This window comes from Acanthaster planci, linkage group LG06 (genome assembly GCF_054643075.1).
Source record: "Acanthaster planci isolate LZ-2023a linkage group LG06, COTS_SCS, whole genome shotgun sequence".
NCBI classification, from domain to species: Eukaryota; Metazoa; Echinodermata; class Asteroidea; order Valvatida; family Acanthasteridae; genus Acanthaster; species Acanthaster planci.
Genome location: NC_141782.1, coordinates 18,810,771 through 18,833,745, shown reverse-complemented (window position 1 = coordinate 18,833,745; position 22,975 = coordinate 18,810,771). Strand labels below are relative to the sequence as shown.

General features: G+C 41.7%; 2 protein-coding genes across 10 annotated transcripts; one reads left to right on the top strand and one right to left on the bottom strand.

The window, feature by feature from the left end:
- Window positions 1-183: 183 nt before the first annotated feature.
- timm21 (translocase of inner mitochondrial membrane 21) lies at window positions 184-5,529 on the bottom strand. Of its 8 annotated transcripts, none has more exons than XM_087137710.1 (7): window positions 5,467-5,529; window positions 3,750-4,098; window positions 3,209-3,271; window positions 1,942-2,039; window positions 1,715-1,788; window positions 1,041-1,140; window positions 184-772 (listed from the first exon to the last, which is right to left on the bottom strand). In XM_087137710.1, the coding sequence occupies exons 2-7, from the start codon at window positions 4,057-4,059 to the stop codon at window positions 683-685; spliced, it is 735 nt and encodes a 244-aa protein (XP_086993836.1). In that variant the 5' UTR covers window positions 4,060-4,098; window positions 5,467-5,529; the 3' UTR covers window positions 184-682. The 8 variants fall into 8 exon arrangements, with proteins under 8 accessions (XP_086993836.1, XP_086993844.1, XP_086993837.1 ...); XM_087137718.1 differs by having other exon boundaries at window positions 5,477-5,519; XM_087137711.1 differs by having other exon boundaries at window positions 3,750-4,120; window positions 5,334-5,514.
- A 113-nt stretch (window positions 5,530-5,642) lies between these two features.
- On the top strand, window positions 5,643-22,875 carry LOC110983250 (solute carrier family 66 member 2-like). 2 transcript variants are annotated; one of them, XM_022242364.2, is made up of 6 exons: window positions 5,643-6,045; window positions 10,401-10,962; window positions 12,747-12,880; window positions 14,182-14,277; window positions 16,688-16,904; window positions 17,771-22,875. In XM_022242364.2, exons 2-6 carry the CDS (start codon window positions 10,739-10,741, stop codon window positions 17,976-17,978), a joined length of 879 nt encoding a protein of 292 aa, XP_022098056.2. In that variant the 5' UTR covers window positions 5,643-6,045; window positions 10,401-10,738; the 3' UTR covers window positions 17,979-22,875. The 2 variants fall into 2 exon arrangements, with proteins under 2 accessions (XP_022098056.2, XP_022098057.2); XM_022242365.2 differs by lacking the exon at window positions 14,182-14,277.
- Window positions 22,876-22,975: the final 100 nt, after the last annotated feature.

The following is a 22,975-nucleotide window of genomic DNA, read 5'->3' as shown; positions in this document are numbered from 1 at the left end:
TCAGTGTGTATATGCAACCTGTTAAATAATCCAATCCATTCAAACTCAGGGAGTAACTTGGCACTTAAATCTTGTAAGCTTAGGCTAAAGAATATGGAAGTCACAGCCTGCTAATGAATTAAGTACAATCAACTAAGTGATCTTCAAACACTACATGAGTTTATGTTCAGGGCCTGCTGTTGGTTTTCTCAAAATTGTCCATTCGTTTTGTGTCCTGCATCTGTCGCACTGTCTTACTTAAGCCATTCGACAGCTCTCCAATTTTCATACTTGGGTACTATCAGCCACAGAGGAGGATTAAAGCAGAATATCTACAAGATGGGAATAGGGCAGGCTCTCAGTCCAGGCCCAAATTATTTGGATATGTAAAAATCACTCAGCAGTCCAGTTCATTTCCTCCACGGGAAGAGACAAGATAATTTCCCAAATCAAACTCCGGGGATGGTGCCGACTATAAATACATTTCCATCGATTTGGAAGCATGTCAGTCAATGGCATTCACACGTGATTCTTGATGGGAAACACTGCAGCTGGATATACACGTGGCTATGGTAGCCGCTATCAAGTGGCTACAGCCACTTCCCATAGGTGTGTTCATGTTACAGCTGCAGCCAGTCAATTTGACACGGCCACTGAGTTGGCTGCACAAGTCCTCAACGTTTCATGCACATAAAAAATAGAATCATCTGTTGTCCGCCAGTATGACGGTCCTGTGAGGATAGCCGTCCAGCTCAACAAACAAGTAGCGATAGTCATACTTGCCTGTCTCCCCCTGCGAATAAAGTGGAGGGATGAGGGAAATGACAAGCTTGCATAAATGATTTTTGGTTCAGTTGAATAGAAGCAAAAAGGCACTAATATACATACTATCTACATTCTATGATAAGTTTACACAAAGCCAACATTTGTTATCAAACTCAATATTATTGGGCCCAACCTTTCCTCTTTCTTGAGTTCCCCATTATTTGCCCCTCCCTCGTTAAACCCTGAGCGGTCCACTGTTTCCTTAAAACCTCTGTCCGACTTCAAAGTACCCTAACCTCTTTGACTTCCAGGTGCACGGTGGCTTTCCTCTTTGGACCCTGGATGTAAAACTTCATCCGCATGTGCTTCACTCCATCCTGCTCGTACTCAAAATGACTGAGAAAAAGATGAGACACGAAGCTCTTCAAAAGTTTCAAAATTGCAATCAATTAGATCTAAATACATAAAATAATGGTTAAGTTTACCTCTGTCAACATGACTAACAGACCTGGGTGGGATTTGGCATGAACACAGGATTTTGGACCTCTCGCATTGAAAATAGAATTGAGTGTCAAACGACTTCTCAGAAAGATGTTGCTACATACCTAATGAGGCGTTTGTAATATAAGCATTCTATTTTCCTCCACATTAATAACAGGAGAGTGAATTGATGACAAAAATAAGTGGCAAATTTACTTTAGCTCCAAGTGTTCAAGTTGAGTTCATTATATGTCCTTTCACCATGTCATGTCATATGGCCAGTTGCAAGTAATGGTGAAAATGACAAATGCTTTGTCACAATTCATTTGAATAGCATGTGACTTGGCTTAAGACTGGATGATCTGTGATAGGCTCAACGTTAACTTAAGTTGATCACCATACCCACTGCTAGCTGGGAAAAGACACCATTGCCGATGGGTGAACAAACTAGTGTTTAGTGCTATTAAAAGACATTCCCATTTCTTCTCACCTCACATGCCGCCGCCTACCCCTCCTTGTTGTTTCTCCAAAGCCTTTGATTGGCTCACCAAGCTCTTCAATTATCTGCATATCATGAATAATTAAAATCAACAGAGACATAAACAAGATAAATGGCTAGCTAATGCATGTAAAGGAGAAGTGTTCTTACATGAACGCTTAAATTTGAGATGCCTAAAACATTTCACAAGTAAATAAAAAGATCTGGTGTTTTTGTACCTCTGAGTCTTTCTTGCATAGTTTGTAGGCTCTAGTGTAGACAGCATTGGGGCTGCTGGATGCAAACAACTCACGGCCAATTGCATAGAACATGATGCCTGTAAAAACACGACAATCGGTGGAAACCCAAGGACGCAAAAAGGCAAAAACAACTCAATTAATGAAAATCACATTGGTAGTGCAGTCAATCATAACTCATCAACAGCTAGACTCGAGCCACAAAATGAACTGTGACAAGGGGTGTTTCTGTCTTCAATTCACGGCCTTTACTTGTGAACTGATCCCTAATAGGGCTTATGACTTACTGAACAAAATCTACTGCTATTAAAATAAATCAAATTTATCCCCAAAATACTGCCTTCCCCATGATAAGCACATTAAGTTCCAATACTTGTAATCCAAGAGAAAATTTGAATAGCCACAACTGATGAACCATCTACATTAGTCAAACTACTGTTTGACAGTCAAACTACTGTTTGACAGTCAAACTACTGTTTGACAGTCAAACTACTGTTTGACAGGGGTGGTAGCAAGTCAATTTTTGCAAATCCAAGTCAAGTCACAAGTCAATTTTTGCAAGTCTAAGACAAGTCGCAAGTCATTTGGTCCAGTCACAGGTCATTCGATTGCAGGTCAAGTCAAGTCAGAAGTCAATTTGGTCCAAATACAAGTAAGTCACAAGCCCTTTTGTCTAAGTACAAGTCAATCACAGTAGTCACGCAATGTGTGATTTCAAGCAACAGCCAAGTGATTGAGACAAGGCCTTGAGCAGACAAGACCGAAGTAGAAGTTGTGAGCCGAGCAAAGTCTTACACTGATTACTTTAAGAACTTACATATAAGGCGTAAGTTGATACGCCTACAACTTTTAAACTTTAATGGGTTCGACTGACCAGTTTTCTGACCTACATTGATAACAATTCATAAAGTGCAAGTCCAAGTCACAAGTCATTTTTGAAAGTCCAAGTCAAGTCAAGAGTTACAAAAATAGCCACTCCAGTCAAACTCCAGTCCAAGTCAAGTGACTGGACTCTACAACTCTGCTGTGTGAGTGCATCCTGCTTAAATAACTTTCTCCAAGAGTCCTGATGATGCCACTTCAGCATTCCTCATTGGCTGAAAGTTCTGTCCTTAATTTGCATATAGCAGCAACCATGATTTGCATAACTGACTTATGAGACTTAACTGCCCGACATTCGTTATTCCAATTTGTGCCACGTGGCACGTCATGGAAGTATAAACAATGGTTCAACCTGTGACTAGCGTACCTGTTACACCAATGCCAACAATGACAATACCCAAATAGCTCACGTCCTTCCCAGCCTGGACAACTGTGCGAGGAAGAAAGACGGTAAGGTGAATGAGTTGACACACCAGGAACATTCATTTCAACATGACTTTTTCAAATAAAGGACTTTTGATTTGCAGTAATCTGCTATATCACTTACAAGTACAAACTTGCGAGAAAGGCAAGACGTTTTGAAGCAAGTATATGCAGGAGAGACTGGTGTTTACAGTTCCTAACCCCTCCCAGCAAAATACAAATCAAGTTTGTTGGGGAGGGAAAGTTGGCACCCCCTTCCTGTATCTCACTGGTGCTACCAGTGGCAGTCAACCAGCAGATCTACAGAGGCTTTGCATCCTGGTAGCCATCTTGCAGGGCACTTATTCTGCTCCAAAGGGAAACCTCCTTTTACATACCCTATGGAACAAAACAACTGGCCCACATGATGGCAGCCTTGCAAACCCTCCATAGATTGCACCTTGGGCCAGAAATGTTAGGAAAAACTCTTCAAAAAAGAAGCCAACCTTTCTTGCCAAGGGCCACTTCTCCTTGCCCAGTACCCGGTGCTCTCTTGGCAACCTGTTTTGCCGCTTTCCGGGGCATCTCTTGCTGCTCTATTGCCATAAACCTTTTGACCATGCAAAATTGTTGTTCTGTTGTCTTTGTCCTTTGCACTCTTTGACCCATCACAGCTGCTGACTGTGTCACATGACTGCTCGGCTGCATGCTGATAAGTGAGCATTGGCTAAATAGTAGTGGGTTCTTTGAGGTAGGGTGGAAGATACCAGTCCGAGCCACCCAAGATGATGGGCGGATCTGAAGCAACAGGGTCATCTTGATCTTCTCCAATCACCAGATGAATCCACTGCAAATCTGTTGGACAGTCATAATGTACCTGCATAATAATTGCTCATGTTTACTGAATGAATGCAACGGGGCAACGCGGACGTCCATGACTCCCACAAAATGGCGGGTAGCAACCACACCGCACCGATGAAAACAACTCCGACATGTGCGCATAAGCACTCATCAAAGAAAAGATAAACCCGATCCTCTGACTGGCTGGTGCGCACATACTTGGCCATAGTTGCTGTTTTCATTGGTGCAGTGTGGTTGCTGCATGCCATTTTGCAAGACCGGGATGTCCGCACCTCACCATAATCACTAACCCCAACACTCCTCAGTCCTCCAACAGGTGAAGGATTGAGGAGAGTTAGGGTTAATTTCAGTAGTGAATGTGAACTTCTACAAAAAATATGAAAAGTCCATGGTTGTTTGGAATATTCATGTTCATGATGCAGGCCTGTAGGCAAAAGGGGGGGCAGGGATCAGCCACCATCAACAGCTGGTCCATGATTTATACTGTACGTGCTAATGTTTCTACACAATCAATTTGTCAATAATTCTGCATCAGCCAATCATCATTCCTGTCCATTTCACCACCTTGGAAGATTGTTTCTAGGGAACATTTATTGTGAAGTATACAAAGGTTGACAGTGCAACAGCTGACCAATGCTCCGGTGGAATGGATGTCCTGACGCTGACTGAGTGAACATATTTCAGCCAGCTAGGGTTACTTCTAGAAGTAGGATAGGCCCAACAACTTTTGTTTTTACAAGGCACGATCTGTACACGGGTTGTGGCTTATTATTTATTCATAGCTCCATAGTATATTTGCCCTGAGCTGAAGCACACTTACGCGCCTACGTGGTGAGTTGGTACCGAAAGGACTGTCAGTTTCATTTAAAAACATGTCCTCTTTTGTTCCGCTCAGAGTGGATAGCATAGAGTATTCCTTTCTTTATATAATAGCGTACTTTACCATATTTACCATTCGGGAAGTAGGTATAGCGTATCATGTCCATGAATGTCATGATGTTCGCTAGCCCAGGTTGGATGATGTCTACATTGCATTGCAACTTAGTTGCAATGTAAACGTCGTCCAACCTGGGCTAGAAGTACGCTAATCCTCGTCCAAGTAACTTGGGCCCTACAAATTACCCTTTTTAAGTCGGGCGATAAAAATAATCGCCTGACCACATCCAAATGTTTAAAAAAGGTCCAAGTTACGTGGACTACGCTTGCACTTAGCCAGGGTCACAATGCACCTGTGAAATTGATGATAAATCGCCCTCTACCACCCCAAGCAAATACAGTGTGCATGTGTTGAGCAGTATCTTTGAAAGTGCATAACTTTTTAAATTTTGGATAACCGCAGATATTGCCCCTGAAATTACGCACAGCACTCTACCAAGTTGACATCTCCCCCGGCCCCCGATACGCGACGTGTACGCTGCAGCGCATAAAACCTAAACACAAATTTGCTGTCAGTCTTTTTCCCTGTCGACACTTTATAATTTCTAGCAGGTACTCTGGGGTTGTCCGGACCAGACTAAAATGGTGTAACACAAAACGAAGTTTCATTTTTTAAAACTGAACAGTATCGATTCGACATGTTTAGAAATGATTCAAATCTTCCATTTTATTTTTCATAGAGTATTTAGCCTTAAAATATCGTAACTCGGCCCACATAATGGTACAAAACGTTTTAACGCTTTAGAGGGTCAAAGTTATGATGAGAACAATGAGCTTTGAACACCGCGGATGACGACCGATTGTAAAAAGATCCCCCACCTGCTAATGCAATTGCATGCATCATGCATGCTGCACATGCACAGCGCCTAGCGCAGTATGTCCACACATCGTCGGATTGTGAAAGTGGAGGCCGTAGTCTACATCATGTACATGTACATGTACGTCTGCCTGTCTGCGTTGGCCTGAAAGTCATTGGAACTGGAAGTTGGCCTACGGAATTTGATGGTAAGCCAGTTCTCAAACAAGGATTTCCAATGTTGGTCTATAAATGCTTTTTGGAAAAATTGTGTGATAACATACATAGTATCCCAAACGCCAACACGCAAACAGCTGTACTAGTATACTGACAATGACGTGCATCCTACTCCCACGTCGTAGGCATTACTTGATCACAGGGCATGTACTTCACTTCATTTCATAAGTGTTAGAAATGTTGGGCGATTGGCTGATCTGCATCCACGGTTTGCTCAATTCATGAAATTTTACTTTCCTTCATCTTTAATAGCCTAGTTTCCTTTTTTTGAAACAGGACTTTTCTCACACCCACCCGTGAATTAGAAAGTAAGGCTTACCATAGAGGAAGGACACAGAAGGAGTTGCAACTCAGGCACTTCAAATGTTCAATGATGGTCGCCGCCTAGTCAGACGAATAATAGAAAACATCCCAAAGATGCCTGATTACTGCCTGTATCTTAGCTGGACAAGCTGGGCCAGTAATATCCTAGCAATACGTCTTGTAGTTTTTTGTTGGAATTAAGTACAAATGATTGATGTGTCCAGGAAATAGAGAGAGAAAATTCCTGATATTAGACCTACTTTTGCCATCGTAAATAAACTTTTAAAATTTTGATACACCGTTCCATTATCCGTGCAGAGTTTGTAATTTTATTCTCCTCGTCCAATACATCAGTGTTCAAAGACTTGGTACAAATTTGGCTAAGACTGGCCATGCAACAAAATGTTCACAACTACTGGAAAGCTTATTTCATTAGGAATAAGATGCGCTATTTCATCACCGGGAATGATCGTGAAATCTCATAAAATACGCTTTTTTACAAATGCCATAATAGAAATGATTCAAACAAAACACAACAACCGGGCTATTTATTCCCAAAATAACTCCAGAAGAAAGAGTTTATGAAGGGCAATGACTGCACATACAGATTTAGGACACACAACGTAATGCAAGCAACTGTGCAAGCATTAAATTTGATGTCATGAGATTATTCCAAGCACCAACAAAGGTATGTATATTCAATTTCCTATACCTCAGTACACAAAGTTTTAAGGATGCAGATTACCAATGACAAATTGCAGCAGCTACATGTATCATAGGGTACAAAGGGGTTTCATGGTTGTGAAACAGATGGTGCGTAGCAAGTGTTCACTGCGCTCTGGCTGTGGCATGCCAGAAAGTGGTAATTGGCCAGATGTTACAGACTGGGCAGTTCAAACTCCTTCTGTGTCCTTCCTCTATGGGCTTACGAATGGCTAAGTGAAGTCTAAGACTTAAAAATAATTGCCGGCTGATGGGAAAGGTCCCTATCATCAGGTCAGGGACCAAACCCTGGCGACGTTCCTAGTTTCTGTTTAGGCCGCTTGTTCAAGCGGCAATGACATCGTTTTTATCGGGTCACATGATAAAGATGTTTATCACGTACATGTACACTGTACATGTAGGCTTACCCCCAGAACAGTGGGGTCCGACGTCTGTCCCGCTCTCACTGGTTCTGGGGGTACATGGACATGTAGGCTTTGGCTTAATTTTCCTGTGATATTTTGGGAAAATAACGAGATATGAAATGCTGGCAGCCAACATGGCCACCATTGCTGTTACCGTGGGAGTCTATGGTAAAATTATTTCTCATCACTCTTTTGGAAAATCGCCAAGGTAAACATAAAATTTTCCACAGTGAATCGATGGAGATTTTTAAAAGCAACATTTTCACGCATAAAGTAAACTTTGGTAAAGCTCTATTTTTTTCGTGAAAATGTTTTCATCAGCTGAATTGGACTCACCTGCCCACCAAATTCAACACATCCAGTGCAAGATTCGACCGAAAAATCTCCTTGATCTGCTTTTAGAGATACAAAGTGAAAGGAAAGTTTCACGTACAGTAGATCTTGGGTGGCATGTTTCCTGTAAATTTTATCAATGAGAGCAGTCTGTATTGAAGTTTTTGGCTGATAAAGAGATCGATGTCATCTGCAAACTGTGATCTAAAAATAGTTCAAAAATTACGTCATTGTTGCACAATCGAGCAGCGTATGCATAGTCGTCACTAGATTGTGATTTGGTTCCCGACCTGGTCATGCCTATCAAGATTGACCGATTGTTAATGTTATATTGTGGGTCATTCCGTGTCAATTCAACATGCTTTTGGACCTGACTGTCACGACTGATGTGAAGTTAGTTTCTCGTTTCTCATTCGACATTTAGGCATTCAGTGTTGACCAAATAACCGTTTGCCATTCTCTTCAGGATACTTACCCCTATAGTGCAAAAGGGACAAAAAAAGCGCCACCATGCACATCCTTATGTACATTGTACATGTACATGCCCTTTCACAATTACACCATGGTTACACACACAACTCTCCCTCAGAGGCAACCCTGGGCATGGGGATTTTCAGGGTCAAACAAGCCCTGAAATGCAGGTGACTGGTTTTTACGACAATATAAAATTTGAGGGAAAAAATGGTCAGTTACATGATCTGCTGCCTTCACCGAAACTATTTCAGTCAATTAAAATAATTGTTTGCAAACGAGATACGAAAGTGAATGCATCACACCACTTTTCTTTTCAAATCGAAATAAACTACCCAAACCCCATCTCCTGCTCCAAATTACATTGAATCTGATCTCAGTCATTATTCTCCTCAATCAGCAACAACTTGCAGCCTGGGACATGGGTTTTTCATGGTCAAACAAGTGCAGTTTATTTTTTGTTTCTGTTGCTCTCAATCTCAACAAGAAATTGATGGATTGACATAAAATTTCAGTTCTGGGGGTTTCTCAAGAAATCCAATCGGCACACCAAATTTTGTTTCAATCCGTGACAGTCAGGTCCAAAAGCTTGTTGAATATAGTGCGCCTTCAAGAGTTTGCAACGCGTGGACCCATCACAGTGTGCGAAATCTGTCGACCATTTCCAAACATTGGGTTGACAGAGCACTGTGATTGGTAGATGCATTGCAAACCCCAGGAGGCACACTATTGTGAAATGCTTGTATTGACACGGAATGACCCTTGTGCAAAGATAGAGCGATTGCACGTGATGCCTTATCACTAAGACTGCAACGGTGATTTTGCAAACATGACCCCTTCTTCCTTCGCACAGTGCTTTTCTACCATTATGTGCTATCAGCGGTAAGGCTTATGTCCAACAGTAGGGGTCAAGGTTGTTTGATTTAAATCGATTGATTTAAATCATAATTGAAATCACCAAAAACATCAAAAAGGTCATTAAAAAAATCATGTTAAAGATAAAGTTGAAGAAGCCTGTAGAGGTGCGACAATGAGAAGCAGTTACAGTTTTAGAGATCGGAGGAAAACCCCAGAGGAATATTCTTGGCCTACTGGTACATCCATGACACCGAGAGATGTCAATGGATGACAATGACATTAACAATTGACATCATTGTTCATTGTTCATGAGAAAGGCAACATGAAACAAAAAGAAGAAGCAAGACACACGGATGCGGATTGTCTCCTACTTTCAGTTTTTGAAGCTGCTTGAAAATAATCCTTCAAAATTTCCATATTTTTACGTAAAACCTGTTAACAATGTCACGTGTAGTCTTATTGTCAAAAGTGAAAATACAGTTGAACATCCAAAAGCGGGTCACAGAATACAACAAAATGTGTGGGGATTATTATTGATGGTAGCCATGTCCAGGGCGGTCTCTCTGGCTTTTTGTCCAAGGGAGAGATTTACATGTGGGTGAAATGCATGCACACCAGGGCAAATGAGCCACCTTGTTAAGAATGCTAGCCCCCATATGATATGGTAGTACGTACTGTACATGTACAGGTACATTCGTGTACATGCACATGTACTGCAAACCACTGAGCATCCCACCACGAAACTGCCATGTGGCACATGCAACAGTACATGCCATGCGGTTAACCTTGGCCTTTCCAGTTGACCCTGTCTCAAGTGATTGAGAGAGTACACATAGTGCTACAGGTGCATTGTACATAATGGGTATGTAGGCAGGTGCCTACACATGTGCCTGGAGCAGTGTGACAACACAGTGTTATGGGCAGTGGATGTGCACAAGATAAGCCACTATTTGGAAATTTTATCAGTGGCGGGTCAACTGTATTAACAATGGGACTAGCCCTATATGTATACCTTGGTCAAGACTACATGTACATGTATATTGATGGGGGAATGACCAACTTTTGATTGGATATTTAAAAGAAGCTACATGTATCAGTTATTTTGAACAGAAAAATTAGGCCTGTCTTCCATTTCCCCTTCAGTCCCAGTCCACCCCTGTTCATGTACGTTGTATTAAAAACACTGTTGTACTTGATTTTCCTGATCCATTCTCATGTTGTTGTTGTGTGCACAGAACGTCAGTGGAATGAATGCGTGAAAAATAGCTGCTGTTAAACGGAGTTACCCTCCCCCCAAAAGAAAGAGTTTATCTACCTTCTCGGAACTGATGCAAAAGCTCTCCAAGCCACAGGGTATGGATTGCTCTTCAAGAAGCCATGCACTGACATCGCATCGTGTGAAATGTCTACATCCAAATATAGGCTAAAGATGCCACCGAGACTGCTCCAATGGGCAAGCATTAACGCAGAGAGAAGAGAGGAGGAACATTAAGTGAGAAGAAGTGTTTTAGAGAGGAGGGTTCAAATCGATGGTTTCTTCTCCTTTTCCAAGCACAACTTGTTGCAGTGCACCATGGATAACCTGCTTGACGTCTTCCCCAACTTTGGGGTGCAACTGCCGGCAGTCACTTTTACGAACCTCGCATCCTGGATTGCTTCAGGGTTCATGATCTTTGGAGGCATTGTGCCGTACATTCCCCAGTACATGGACATCCGAAGAACTGAAAATGCAGACGGCTTTTCCACCTATGTGTGCCTAACCCTACTGGTGGCTAACATTTTGAGAATATTATTCTGGTGAGTCAAGCAAAAGTCCAAGGATGTGTAATCATACGTCGTGATTGTAACATTGTACATGTGTGTATTGAAACGTTCATATTGAAACCCTATCCCAGTGCTGTAGTGTTATACATGTAAATTTCAAGTACAGGTACGTGTTCCAAGTTCACTGTCACATATTTGTGACCGATCACCACAAACTGAGCTGAAAGTCGGAATTTTCAAAAATTGAGATATTGGTGTTTTTAAATCAGCATAAAAGAGCTTTCTTGTGGTATGTACATGGAACATGACTTAGGGGGAAGTACCAGGAGACAATGTGACATTATTCTGGCAGCTTTGCGACATTTGCGTCTTTGTTACCGGCATATTTTCACCATTTCAGACCAGGCATAAATAATGCTCTCGTCAAAATTGCTGAGAAAATTACCTTTTTCAGTATATGATCTTGCAGAATTTTTGGAATTAAATAGGAGATGGGTCAATTCTTTCCAAATATTAAAAAAACTCAAAATTGACCTCCGCTTCAATATGACTTTTAACCTCAAAATAGGAAAAAGCGAGATGCGACTTTACTCTCATTTTGTCATAACAGGTCACATTTAACCGCATGGTAAGGTGTAAATAAACTGATGAACATGGACATTAGATGGTACGGTACGTGTACAAATGTAAGATTCCAAAATGGTTTAAAGGCATCACTCTCCAAGTTTGTTCAGATTACATGTAAGTTTTAAGGAGTAAAGTACTGTACTTGAAAAACACTCGGTCAAGTGCTTTTTGAGTACTTTTGTCATAAAAACTTAATTTGTACCAAACAGTGATAATCTGAAGCCAATTTATTTTGTAGTTCTACAATTTGTGTATTTACCGTGCAGTCTCCTTGTTCTCTGCTTTGTTCACATCAAACCAGTTCAATATTTGACGATGAAATTGCTACAAAGTATTCAACTACATGCACAGTACATGTATAACACTGCAATGCATTACATCAAGAGCGTTAGCATTGTAGCAGTTTGACATTACTCCCTGCCAATTCAACTACAGTATATACAGTACATTTAAATAAGAAATACAAGTCTTTTGGCTGCTGTTGCATTCTGTTGCATGTTAGCAGGCCTCCAGGATTAATAATAATGTCCGTTGATGTACATGTATAAGAAAGCGTACGAGCATATTGAATAGCCAGTCCTGTCGCAATGAAACTTACAAGGTTACCAGAATAGGCGATGATCCATGTTTCAGCAACTTGTGATCCACTGAATCTTCATGTACATACATGTACATGTACATGTACATGCAGACATGTACATTACGTGTAAATGTGTGCATGTTGTATTTCATATTGAGATGATCAGGCACGTATACCCAATTCCTTGCAATAGTCCCACCTACTCACTCTTCAATACAGCCTTGAGTGTGTCCTCAAAAATCTCTCTACCCGGGGTCTGTCTGTGTTTGGTTCTCGTGCAAATCTCACTACCAGGCCTTTGACGAGCACTGCATCAGTTGACAAGTCAGACTTTTCGCAGGACACGCCGGTCAAGCAGGTCAAGGGAAATCACACATTGACCGGTTCAAAAAGTTGTACATCTACATAGAGTCTGGCCAAAAGGGAACTGTATAGTCGATTTCAGGCTTTGTTTGACGGATTTTTTTTCAATTTCAAGTTGTCTGCTAACTGCTTGATTTGTTGAGAAATATTGTTTTTCCCAGCAGTTGTAGTCCCACCATAACTGAGTGGTCATGCCAAGCACTAAATGACATCTTTCATGACCTCTGGCACCCCCTTCCCCCACTAGGTTTGGCCACCCCTTTGAGTTACCTCTCCTCGCACAAAGTGTCGTCATGTTGTTCACCATGATGACAATGCTGCATCTATGCACCAAGGTCAACCGCCTACAGGAACTCTCAATCAGGAAACGTAGATTTGTAGGTATGTGCATTTCAGTTGACTGTGGTTTTGAAATATGTTTATTTCATACCTGTAGTTCATTTCCTAACATTGCACCAGCAACCTGCTACTAAATCTAACAGTTTCCAATCAGCAGCTGTTTGCTGAGTCAAACAAAAGCAGATCACGAAAAGTGAAACCTTAATCCTCCCAGATCCTTTGAAACTCACCAGGAGGTATTGATAGATTTTGTAGGATGGAGGAAGGCCCAGCCCACTGGTATCTGTTCTTGGGCTTGCATGCTCAAGTAAATTTGACGTAGACATGGTAGACATAGTAGAGAGACTCTGTCATTGCTTTCCTGTATTTACCGGTAGGATTTTTGAAGATCAAGGCATGTTCCTAACTTAAGAATTCCTGTATAGTCCGGGTTGGTGTCTGTTGAGACTAAGTTGTGCTTTCTCGCCGTCTCACACCACCCCTGCCTTGTGACATGTTGCCAATTTTTTTAAATATGTGATTTTTTTTTAGGAATTGAAAGATCTAACACTTTTGAAACGGCAGTGTTAACCCTTTGGGGGGATGAGGATTCTTTTGAATTGTTAAAAACAGTAAAGGTTTGGACCCTCTTTTGTAAAATTCCCTTTCGTCCCGCCTCCTCCCCAAAGCTGGATACGCCACTGTACAAGGATTGGTTAAAATTGAATCTTTAAAAAGGAATGTCCAAACTTGCATCACTGGTGCCTGAATGCTCAAAAGATGAATTTTCCATCACATCGAACAAAGTGACACAGCTCTTGATTTCCTAGCATTATACACCCAGTACATAATACAAACCGTGTTCACTGTGGACATACTGATAGACTTCTTTATGGAAACTTTAGGTCTTCAATGATAGCAAATAAGCCGAAATAGTGTACACCTTCCAAATAGGGACTTGCACACCCTCAGCCACAATTACTTGGAGGGTTTTGCCCCACAGGGGGTTAACTCTTTGATAAACAGTGGGGAGGCAAAATTAAAAGGGTTTTGGAAGGTTGAAGAGTAAAAGGTTTGATAAGCCATTGCATTTGCATGCGGCAGTTGTCTTTATGATGATGTATATATACATGTATATATACATGTACCTTACAAACTCATTCCTACCCCCTACCCGGCATGTACCATACCTGTATGCATGCCCCTCTTCCCAGGCTCCTGAATGCCCCAAGCCTTAGCTAGTGCCCGTCACCACAAGACCGTCTATGCTCTTTCTCTTTTCAATTTTGTTTGTCGACTTCTTTCTTTTTCTTTTCACCCTTATGCCTGTGTGTGTGTGTTTGTATCTGTGTTGTTTTGTGTAGACAGGCATCACCTTCAGCACCACAGTAGTGACACAAGTGGTCATGTGCCACCCCTCCCCCAGGGGAAGCAAATTGCTCACAGGAAGACTTTGTTTGGTAGGTGGGACGCACGGTCTATGGCTTGCGAGGCATCTTCCACAAAGTCACTGCCCTCGGCCTGCTCTGTCTGCTTCAGGCTGCTTCCCAGTTTCATCAGCTCTTTAGAAATGTTTGTTTTACAACATTACTGCACAGACATGTACATGCATGTACTGAGTACAAAATTGCTTGCATAGACCCGTTCACTAATACAGGAGGGAAAATACTGTGTTTGAATCTCAGGTGTACAATGTACTTCAGACTGGCGATTCTGACGGGGGTAAAGTCATGCACCTGTCGGGCTTATGTACATGTATTGTATTGGGACACCGGATACATGGCAGTCACAAAGGGCTTTTTTGTTTTGCTTGTGAGAAAAGGTTTGCTCTGGTATTTTTTACGTTGTTGCGCTTTGGGTCTTATCAGTTTTTAAAGTCTTCATTTTGTGCATCAAAAAGCCTGTTCATGCAGGTTTGTAAGGTACGTGGTGCACATACAGTAGTATCGTAGCTGTGATGATTTCAGTAAATTTTCTGAAGAAGAAAATAATAAATCCTAGAGAATTTAAGAGGAAAGGACTACAAGAATATGTGTAGCACTGCGTTGATTCAGTGGACCACTTGTGCCTCGCCTCAAGGTCCATAAATGAGAATTTACATGTATTAGTGAAAAGGTCCTTGAGTGAGTCTGATATCGCAAGAGTTTTTTGGCAAAAATTTCCCGGGAATGGAAAAATGTTCAACTCTTTGGATTTTCAGCACGAGCGCTTGCTTTCCTGCCAAGTATGACCCAGCTGTCAGGCCGAAGATTCCAGTTTGTCTGCTTCCTGGATTGTAGTGCATCATATCGGTACATGTACATGCATGCTTGTCTGTTAACAAAATCTCCTGGAATCAATAAATCAGACAGTACAGAGAAGTTGCACGATGCATTTCTTTGACACATGGAGTTTTTTTGTGTTAAACAGACCTTGCTTCATAAACATTGTTGTCAGATATGGTGGGGAACTTTGTCCTTCCTTCCTGTCTCTTTTTTGCCAAACTGATCAATATTTTCCCTGTAAAATATGGAAGGGCTGCGTAGCTCCGTGATCAGAATATCGACAAGAATATAATATCAAATCAGTGCTCTGAAATATGTGATTGCCGAGCTTTCAGTAACTGAGTACATGTACCTTCTTCAGGGCAAGGAGATTCAGTTCTGCCTGCTTGCCCTGAAGAAGGTACTCAGTTACCGAAAGCTCGGCAATCACATATTTCAGAGCACTGATTTGATATTACATTCTTGTCAATATTTTCCCTGTGACTGATTTAGCAGTGTTTTCAGTAGAACATGGACTGTCAGATATAAAATTCAGCCTACAAAGTATTCTTGCAACAGTTGCAGTGGCCTTAGCCAGGCCCCAACCGCATCATGGCCGCTGAAAAACTTATTTTGTGCATTAATTTGCATGAAAATTGAAAAACCGGTATCACGTTCATGTCTGTGGTTTAGAACATGATTGGACCGTGTTAAGAGCATGAACATGCATCGTTTTATAGGTGCATTCATACGGTCACAAATGCTACACGTGAGTGTTTCTAGGGAAAAGCAGTTGAGATTGCAGAGGGTAATTAATCAGGGTTGGACGCATGCCAACATTTGCATCTTCAGCATTTTTCCAGTATGTCAGTGTGCTGTGCAGATGGAGCCAGAGCCAACACAGGTGTATTTAAACAAGAATGAATGGAAATTTCAGGTGTGGGGTTTGTCCTAACACTGTAATATAGGTCTTTTTTTTCCTGGAATATTGAAAAGACACTTGCATCTTCAGAACATCCAAAATTTGGAAGCCAACTTTGCCAGGATGACAGCAGTGAATAAGGGGCCTGGGCACAGGTGTTGGTTTGTGCCCCCTGCCCCCGATCATTTTAAACGCTAACTCCACATCTTCAGCCGGTGTGCGTGCCAGAATACAGATGATAAGGCTGACCTGGTGCGCGCATATGTGTACATTGTAGCTGTTCCCGATTGACCTCCGACACACTCCATTAAGGGTATGCACTGTTGGAACACAAAAACTGGCTTGTTGAAATTACTCATACGTCTTAAGTGGTAAAGTTTTTAGCACCTTTCTTTTGGGGGATGGATGATGCTATAGACGGAAAAACTTTGGATAATCACGAAAAATGCTCATATTTTGCACCCCCCGGACACAAAATCTAGAGACACCATTGCTTTGTCAGGCGCATACACATAAACATGTACACATTGCCATCTGCTGCAGGCGTAACTGCTTTGCAATACAGAGTTTTTGTACACTCCACAAATTTATGCACTTCATAGTTTCATCGAGGTTTCAGTCCACGGAGTAATCTTCCATCCCCACATTTCAACACGAAATGCCTTGGGTGGAATTGTCCCTCATTTTTTTTTTTTTTTTTTACAGATTTTGAGACAAAGAATTTCTGGAATTGGACGTACTTTGTGGACTATGTTATTTTTATAACCGTCTTCTCCATACTCGGTGGAGTGATCACATACTTTCTAGCGGGCCAGTCCATCTTTGTGGAAACGCTGGGATTTCTAGCCGTCTTTGTGGAAGCAATGCTGGGCATGCCGCAGTTTTATCGCAACTTCCAGAATAAGTCTACAGTTGGTATGAGGTAAAGCAAAACTTACATGTTTGGGTAATTTTAGAAATTAGGTGTCCATTTTTTTTCCTGGCCGTGTCACATCTGAAAGATGATTTTGTAAGTTCAGAACAGATTTTCTAATTTCCAAGAGTGATGAATTAATGGAAATTACCATATTTCCATGTCAAATAACAAAGGTCAGACTTTTGGACCCCTAATTTCTGGAATTACCCATTTATGAAAAAGAGATCCTCCCATGGCAATAACAGGAAAGCTTGTTACATCCGAAATGAAATCCTACACTTGTAGCATGTCCTGCAGCAGGCTGGTTTCAGACTCGTTCAAATTGGAGAGAACATACAGGTGTATTGGCATCCTACATGTGTTGGCAAATGTCTCCCATATAACTGAAATTTCCAGCATGAATGTCATAGACTCAAAGCCAGCGTATTACACCCCTGAGCCTCCAAGTCTTTTCCATTTTGCTGTGCTCAATTGTTAAAATCCAATGAATGATTCCTTGTTTCAAACATACACGCAGTTCAGTAGATACATGCACATGAAGTGTTCATAGCCCTAGTCAATCAATTTGGACAAGTATGAACATTTCCTGAAAGTGGTTGTCATCAGTGAGTACATATTATACATTGACCCCTTCATACCGGAGCTGTCCACAGTCGTGGCTTTGTGTGAGGATTAGTGCATACCACACGTACATTCTATCCACCATGCACCTGCTGGTTCAATGGGGCCAGCTGCCGGACAGAGCTTTGCATACTGGGCATACCGCAGCCCAGCAGTCACGGTCAAAAGGGGTTAACATGTGTTAGATAGCAGTAATACAAGTTTTTTTGCAGTTTGGGGAGCCGCTGAAATTCTCTCTTTGTTTCTCCCAGTGTGAAAATGGTATGCTGCTGGCTCTCAGGGGACGTCTTCAAGACGATTTATTTTGTCCTCAAGAAGGCGCCGCCCCAGTTTTGGGTTTGCGGCATCATTCAGGTCACCATGGATGTGGCCATCTTGATCCAGGTTTGCTACTACAAGGACAAGCCGCCGCAGAAGGTCATCAAGATTGCCGCAACGGAGAACGTTCACATATCGTGATCATGGAGCTTCCCCCCCACCGAGCCAAAGAAAAGCTAATGAATTAGAGAAGAAGTCATCTGCATTGGAAGGGAGTACTTGAGAACCCAGCATGACCAAAAAAACAGCAAGTTAAGTTTCGCCGAAAATTACTGTTTGGTATCATGCGAAAGGGGTATTTCACATATCGGCCAAACTGTTTCAGAAACTGTTACCCCATAATTAACCCTCCTTGTTATAACTACATGTACCCCAGAGAGCCAAAAATTGCATCCACTTCCCCTTCTGCACTCTATACACGGTCTTACAACCAGCAGATCATAGTTCTTCTTGGAATTGTGACCAGTCAAATTCAATCAATAGACAAAAACAGGTGACTGGTTTATCAGTCATCAGCAAAGTATACATGTACTTTACTAGTATATAAGGCTGCGTCCGAATCACTTGGCTGTGGCTTGAAATTACACACGACTCAATGGGAACCAGCCACGGCCACCACCACAGACTCGGGTGTAATTTCTAGCCACAGCCAAGTAATTTGGACACTGCCTAAGTTACCTGCACATGTATACGTGTGTCAAGAGTCTTTGCCAGTCAATTCTGCTTTCTGTCGGCAGGGGACTCTTAAACTGTTAAAAGCAGTCACTTGACTGATTCTGACGGATAGGACTTGTCCAGAATTGGTGTTTGCATTAGAGGATTTTTAAGGGGACTCTCTATCCCTCCGCGTATTTTGTCATGTTGGATCAGATATAGTTAAAGTGCTACTGTGAGAGTTGTTCAACCTTTGGATAAAGTTGGCGGCTATTGAGAAGGCATCTCCGAATGACCTTGCACCTGCTGGCCTGCGAAATAAGAAAGTGTTCTTGTGAAGAGCGATCACTTGGTATACGTGTACATGTATGTAGGCTTTCACCATCAGTCTGGCAAAGCATTGCTCACATGTAGTTGCAAGAGGTAGTTTAGAGAAAGTTTATGTATTTGAATAAGTCTCCTCCCTTACAATGTACATTTACTTACTGGTACAAACCTGCCAACCTGCCTTACTGCTTCCTGAGGTCAGGCATCACCACACAATAGAGTAGAATTTTAAACGAACGGAGGGCTCATTTAGATACCTTGAATCTATCTTGTGGTATTGTCTGACCTCAGGAAGGAGTACGACGGCTTGGCAGGTCTGCCGGTATACCACCCTATCTGTCTTCCTATTGACCACGTTTGTGCTCTTGGGTCCCGTGTTGCATGTGGGGCATCTGATGGATATTGTACAGGTGTGGATTGCTGAAGGGAAACTGAAATGATCAACAGAGCATTGAAGGCGGTTAGTTTTATTAGTTAACGCAGTCGGCGTTCATGAGGATGAGCAAAGAAATTGACGGGGGTTGGATTTGAACATAGTAACGCTGTGTCTGCACTCTGCCAAGTACATGTAAGCTACCCAGCCTCGGGTTGGTGGTTCAACTCCCTGTGTATTGATATCAAAGTCAGAAAAATGAAGCATGCAGTACTTGTTTGATACCGCCTCACCCTTAAATTCTGTACACTATCAACGAATGCACCTGTTTTTCAACTCAAATGTACATTGTAAAACTATAAAGGCACTTGAATATTTCAAAACAACTCCTTGAGGAAAATGCTTCCATCCAACTCAGTGTGTGATCGAAAAAAAATGGATACAGCATACATGTTGGCTTGGGATTCCAGCTGCTGATAGGATGTTACATGTATTTCAGTTGCTCCTAGGCCTTTCATTAACCCTAACCCCCTAGTACCATTGAAATCCTGCATAACCTTGTTGGGTTCAGCATGGTTAGGGTGAACCCTAACCCCCTAGGGACCATTGAAATCCTGCATAACTTTGTTGGGTTCAGCATGGTTAGGGTGAAAGATCTTGCTGTGGTATATGCACAATAAAAGAGTACAAAGTGAATGTCACGTGATGTGCTCCAAGAGATGGCACCTGAGACTCGGGTTTTAAAGCCATCTAGACAATAAAGACAACAACATAGCAGAAAGTAATAACATTTGACACGCTGGCATCCTTATAAGAGATGAGAATATCAAGCCATCTGGACAAGAAAACAATAAAATAGCGGAAAGTGAAAATCATGCGATGTTCTCTTATCCTTTTAAGAGACAGAATCTGTTGATGAGTTCGTAAAGCTATCTAGATAATAGAAGTGACTCTGAAAAGATGGTAGAAAGTGAATGCCATGTGATGTGCTCATTCCTTGTCAAGAGACCGAATGTGCGGGTTATATAAAGCTATGTAGACAAAGAGTCTGGTGCACAGCTTTCATAATGTGGAGGGAAATGGCTTTGGAGGCAGAAATCCTACACTACACAGAGAGAGTGGACATAATTTGTAGACACTGCTAAGCATACATGTATTGCCCAGTATTGGGCCGTGCATGCTGTTAGTCCATCATAAGTCCAGTCACAAGTAGCTGGGGGAACATTGAAAAAGGAATGCCTTCGTCATGTTTGTCACACTTTCATTTGATCAGCTTGCATCTTCACTTGAGACTGGATGACCAGCGGCATATCCAGCTTTTGGAAATCAAAAGCCTCATGGTCCGGACATCCTCAGTTTTATTTCATGGTGTTTTTGGCTTTTTTTTTCTTAGAGCCCTGGTGCTAATATTCGATAAATAAAATGTCAGTATTTGATTTAAAATACCCACCGTTGGATACGCTACTGTATCCAGGCTTTTGCTTAGGCGGAGGGTTTTTTCTGTAAAGAGAGTCCAAATTACCATTTCTAAAATGATCCTCACCCCCCCGTATTTCTTATTAAAAAAAAATGCAGCTGAACATGTCTCTAGCTCAAATTCCCCCCCCCCGGATGACTTGCAATGGGATGTGATGGACTGGCAGGAACTAGCGAGGACTTATGATGGCCTTGACTATAGCCCCAATATGTAAACATGGTTAATTGCTGAAGGTTTGAGAAGTTGAAAGGTAACCTCCTCGAGGTAGGATGCTTGGTTGCAGACAGTAAGGCCAGTTGCTTTTGATGTGTACATCCTAGTGCAAGTAACTGTAACATGTACCTGTTATTTTTTTGTTTTGTATCAAAAGTTTAATGATTATCCTATAAAATATGACGGCAATTTAAACAAATTCAGTGGTGTTTTAATGGGATTTTAAAAGTGTAACAAAATTCTTATATGTTAACTTTGGTTTTAGTAATATCTTTCTTAATGGCAAATATCAAAATTAGTTCAGAGAATGCATCCTCCTGCAAGTAAACTTGTTGCTAGTGTTCCGGGGTTGGGATTTCCTCACTGACTGCTGAAAACCTGTCAAGAATATCCAAGCACTACATTTGAGTTGCATGTAGCTACAAATTTACCTGCATTGCCATTATCGGCAATTTCAGAGAAACACATGTTCATGTAGCACATTCAGCCAGATGAAAGCAGTCGTTCGGTCTGGACAAACATTGAAGTGCAGTTGTGGAAGGAAGTATTGCATTTCAGGGTTTGGAACATTTCATGTCGAGTGTTCCGGTTTCCACTGAGATGTATTCAGAACAGTAGCAATGTTTTAGCGACATAATATGTATATATGTTCTCAGGCCGTCACATTTGTTGAAAACGGGTAGGTGCTCAAAAGCACAACTGATTGCTGTACATGAAAGCGTAGCTGGAGGTAGTACAGCTTGGGGCAGAAATTTCACGAATTTGGAAAGCAGGATTGGGGCTGAGGGCTGAATCTTTCAAAAAATATTTCGGGCCTCAATGTCTTAGATATTAGCTGAATGCTACATAATGAAATTATAGAGATGCGTTCTTTTTTTCCAGATCACTGCCTTGGTACTGAAAATTTGAGTATGGTATAATGTACAGTTTGGACATATGTGTATATATTGTTCTGACACGTTCGTATCTTTATTTCAGCTGATTTGACCTTGTAATTTGTTGTCATTTTGATAGTGATCCTTTTTAAGGCATTCATCAACTGTTATCAGTGTTGCCATGGTGTATGCCAACTTGTATCTGGCAAATAACACTTCCGTTTCAGTTTCGATTTGAAATAGCTCCTTGCAAATGCATGTGTGTGGGAATATTCATGTTTGTGAACCCCATTAGTCATGCTAGTCTTGATTCCAGACGGGATTTGGGTCACAACACCTTGAACAGGAAGGCTTTGCTAGCAGAGGAGGCGCATGTATAGCTGAAATACATACAAATGGTGTGCGTTTGGGTATCAATAAAAACTCACCATGAATCAACCTTTTAAAGCACCTTGTCATAAATGTAGTGGCTATGGCTATGCTCACCAAAACATACATGTAATTCCCCAATTCTGTAGTTACAGCACTGTGTATTATGCATTGCCAATATTTCTTTATTTTCTCAATCATGTCGTAGGCCGATTTGCTGTTGGACATTTTTCTGTGTTTTGGTCAATTTGTACTCCAAGAGAATAATTTTAAAGGTTTAGGTAACTAAAGCCAGGGATCCAGTAATTACAGAATGGTCTGGTTCCTGCATCCCTTGCTGCAGATTGTGCCGTAGAAATAGCCAGCAACCAGTTCCATACTTGCAGCTATATGTACCTCGTTTCATAAAGGCTGTGCACGAAGGGGACTTCCAGAGCTATGTCTATTGTCAGCACAGCCCCGCATATTTCTAGTAGACCTAGACCAAGCTCAAGATAGCCGACGTGGATGTGGCCTAAATTGGTCAAAACAGCTCCGTGTGATAGTTACAGTTATGGCTGGACAGATGGATTCGTTTGGTAGCACCTGCAGGCACTTCTCTGAAAGGTGCATGTTACTCTGGCTGTATGCAGCCAGGTACCTGACGACAGACACAGGTTCATGTGTTTTGCCTTACCCATCATTCAAAGCTAGATATCTCTTATAATTTTGTAATAAAATGTGCCAACAGCCACAGTTCTCATCCCTTCAGTTGTTGCATTCCTTGGCAGTTATGCTTTGTGATGATTTATGAGCTTTACGGTTGGCTTAATTCCCAAATTTGCAGTCCCGAGTACTGTAGATGAAACCT

Bases quoted from the DNA above. Each gene is read 5' to 3' on its own strand.
- timm21 (XM_087137710.1), bottom strand. From the start codon at position 4,059: ATGACCCTGTTGCTTCAGATCCGCCCATCATCTTGGGTGGCTCGGACT. The intron at 2,040-3,208 runs GTACGCTAGTCA...GTGTTTTTACAG, and splicing joins TGTTGGCATTGGTGTAACAG to GCATCATGTTCTATGCAATT. The intron at 1,141-1,714 runs GTGAGAAGAAAT...TCTTTTTCTCAG, and splicing joins GGTAGGCGGCGGCATGTGAG to TCATTTTGAGTACGAGCAGG.
- LOC110983250 (XM_022242364.2), top strand. From the start codon at position 10,739: ATGGATAACCTGCTTGACGTCTTCCCCAACTTTGGGGTGCAACTGCCG. The intron at 10,963-12,746 runs GTGAGTCAAGCA...TTCCCCCACTAG, and splicing joins ATTTTGAGAATATTATTCTG to GTTTGGCCACCCCTTTGAGT. The intron at 14,278-16,687 runs GTAGGTGGGACG...TTTTTTTTACAG, and splicing joins TCACAGGAAGACTTTGTTTG to ATTTTGAGACAAAGAATTTC.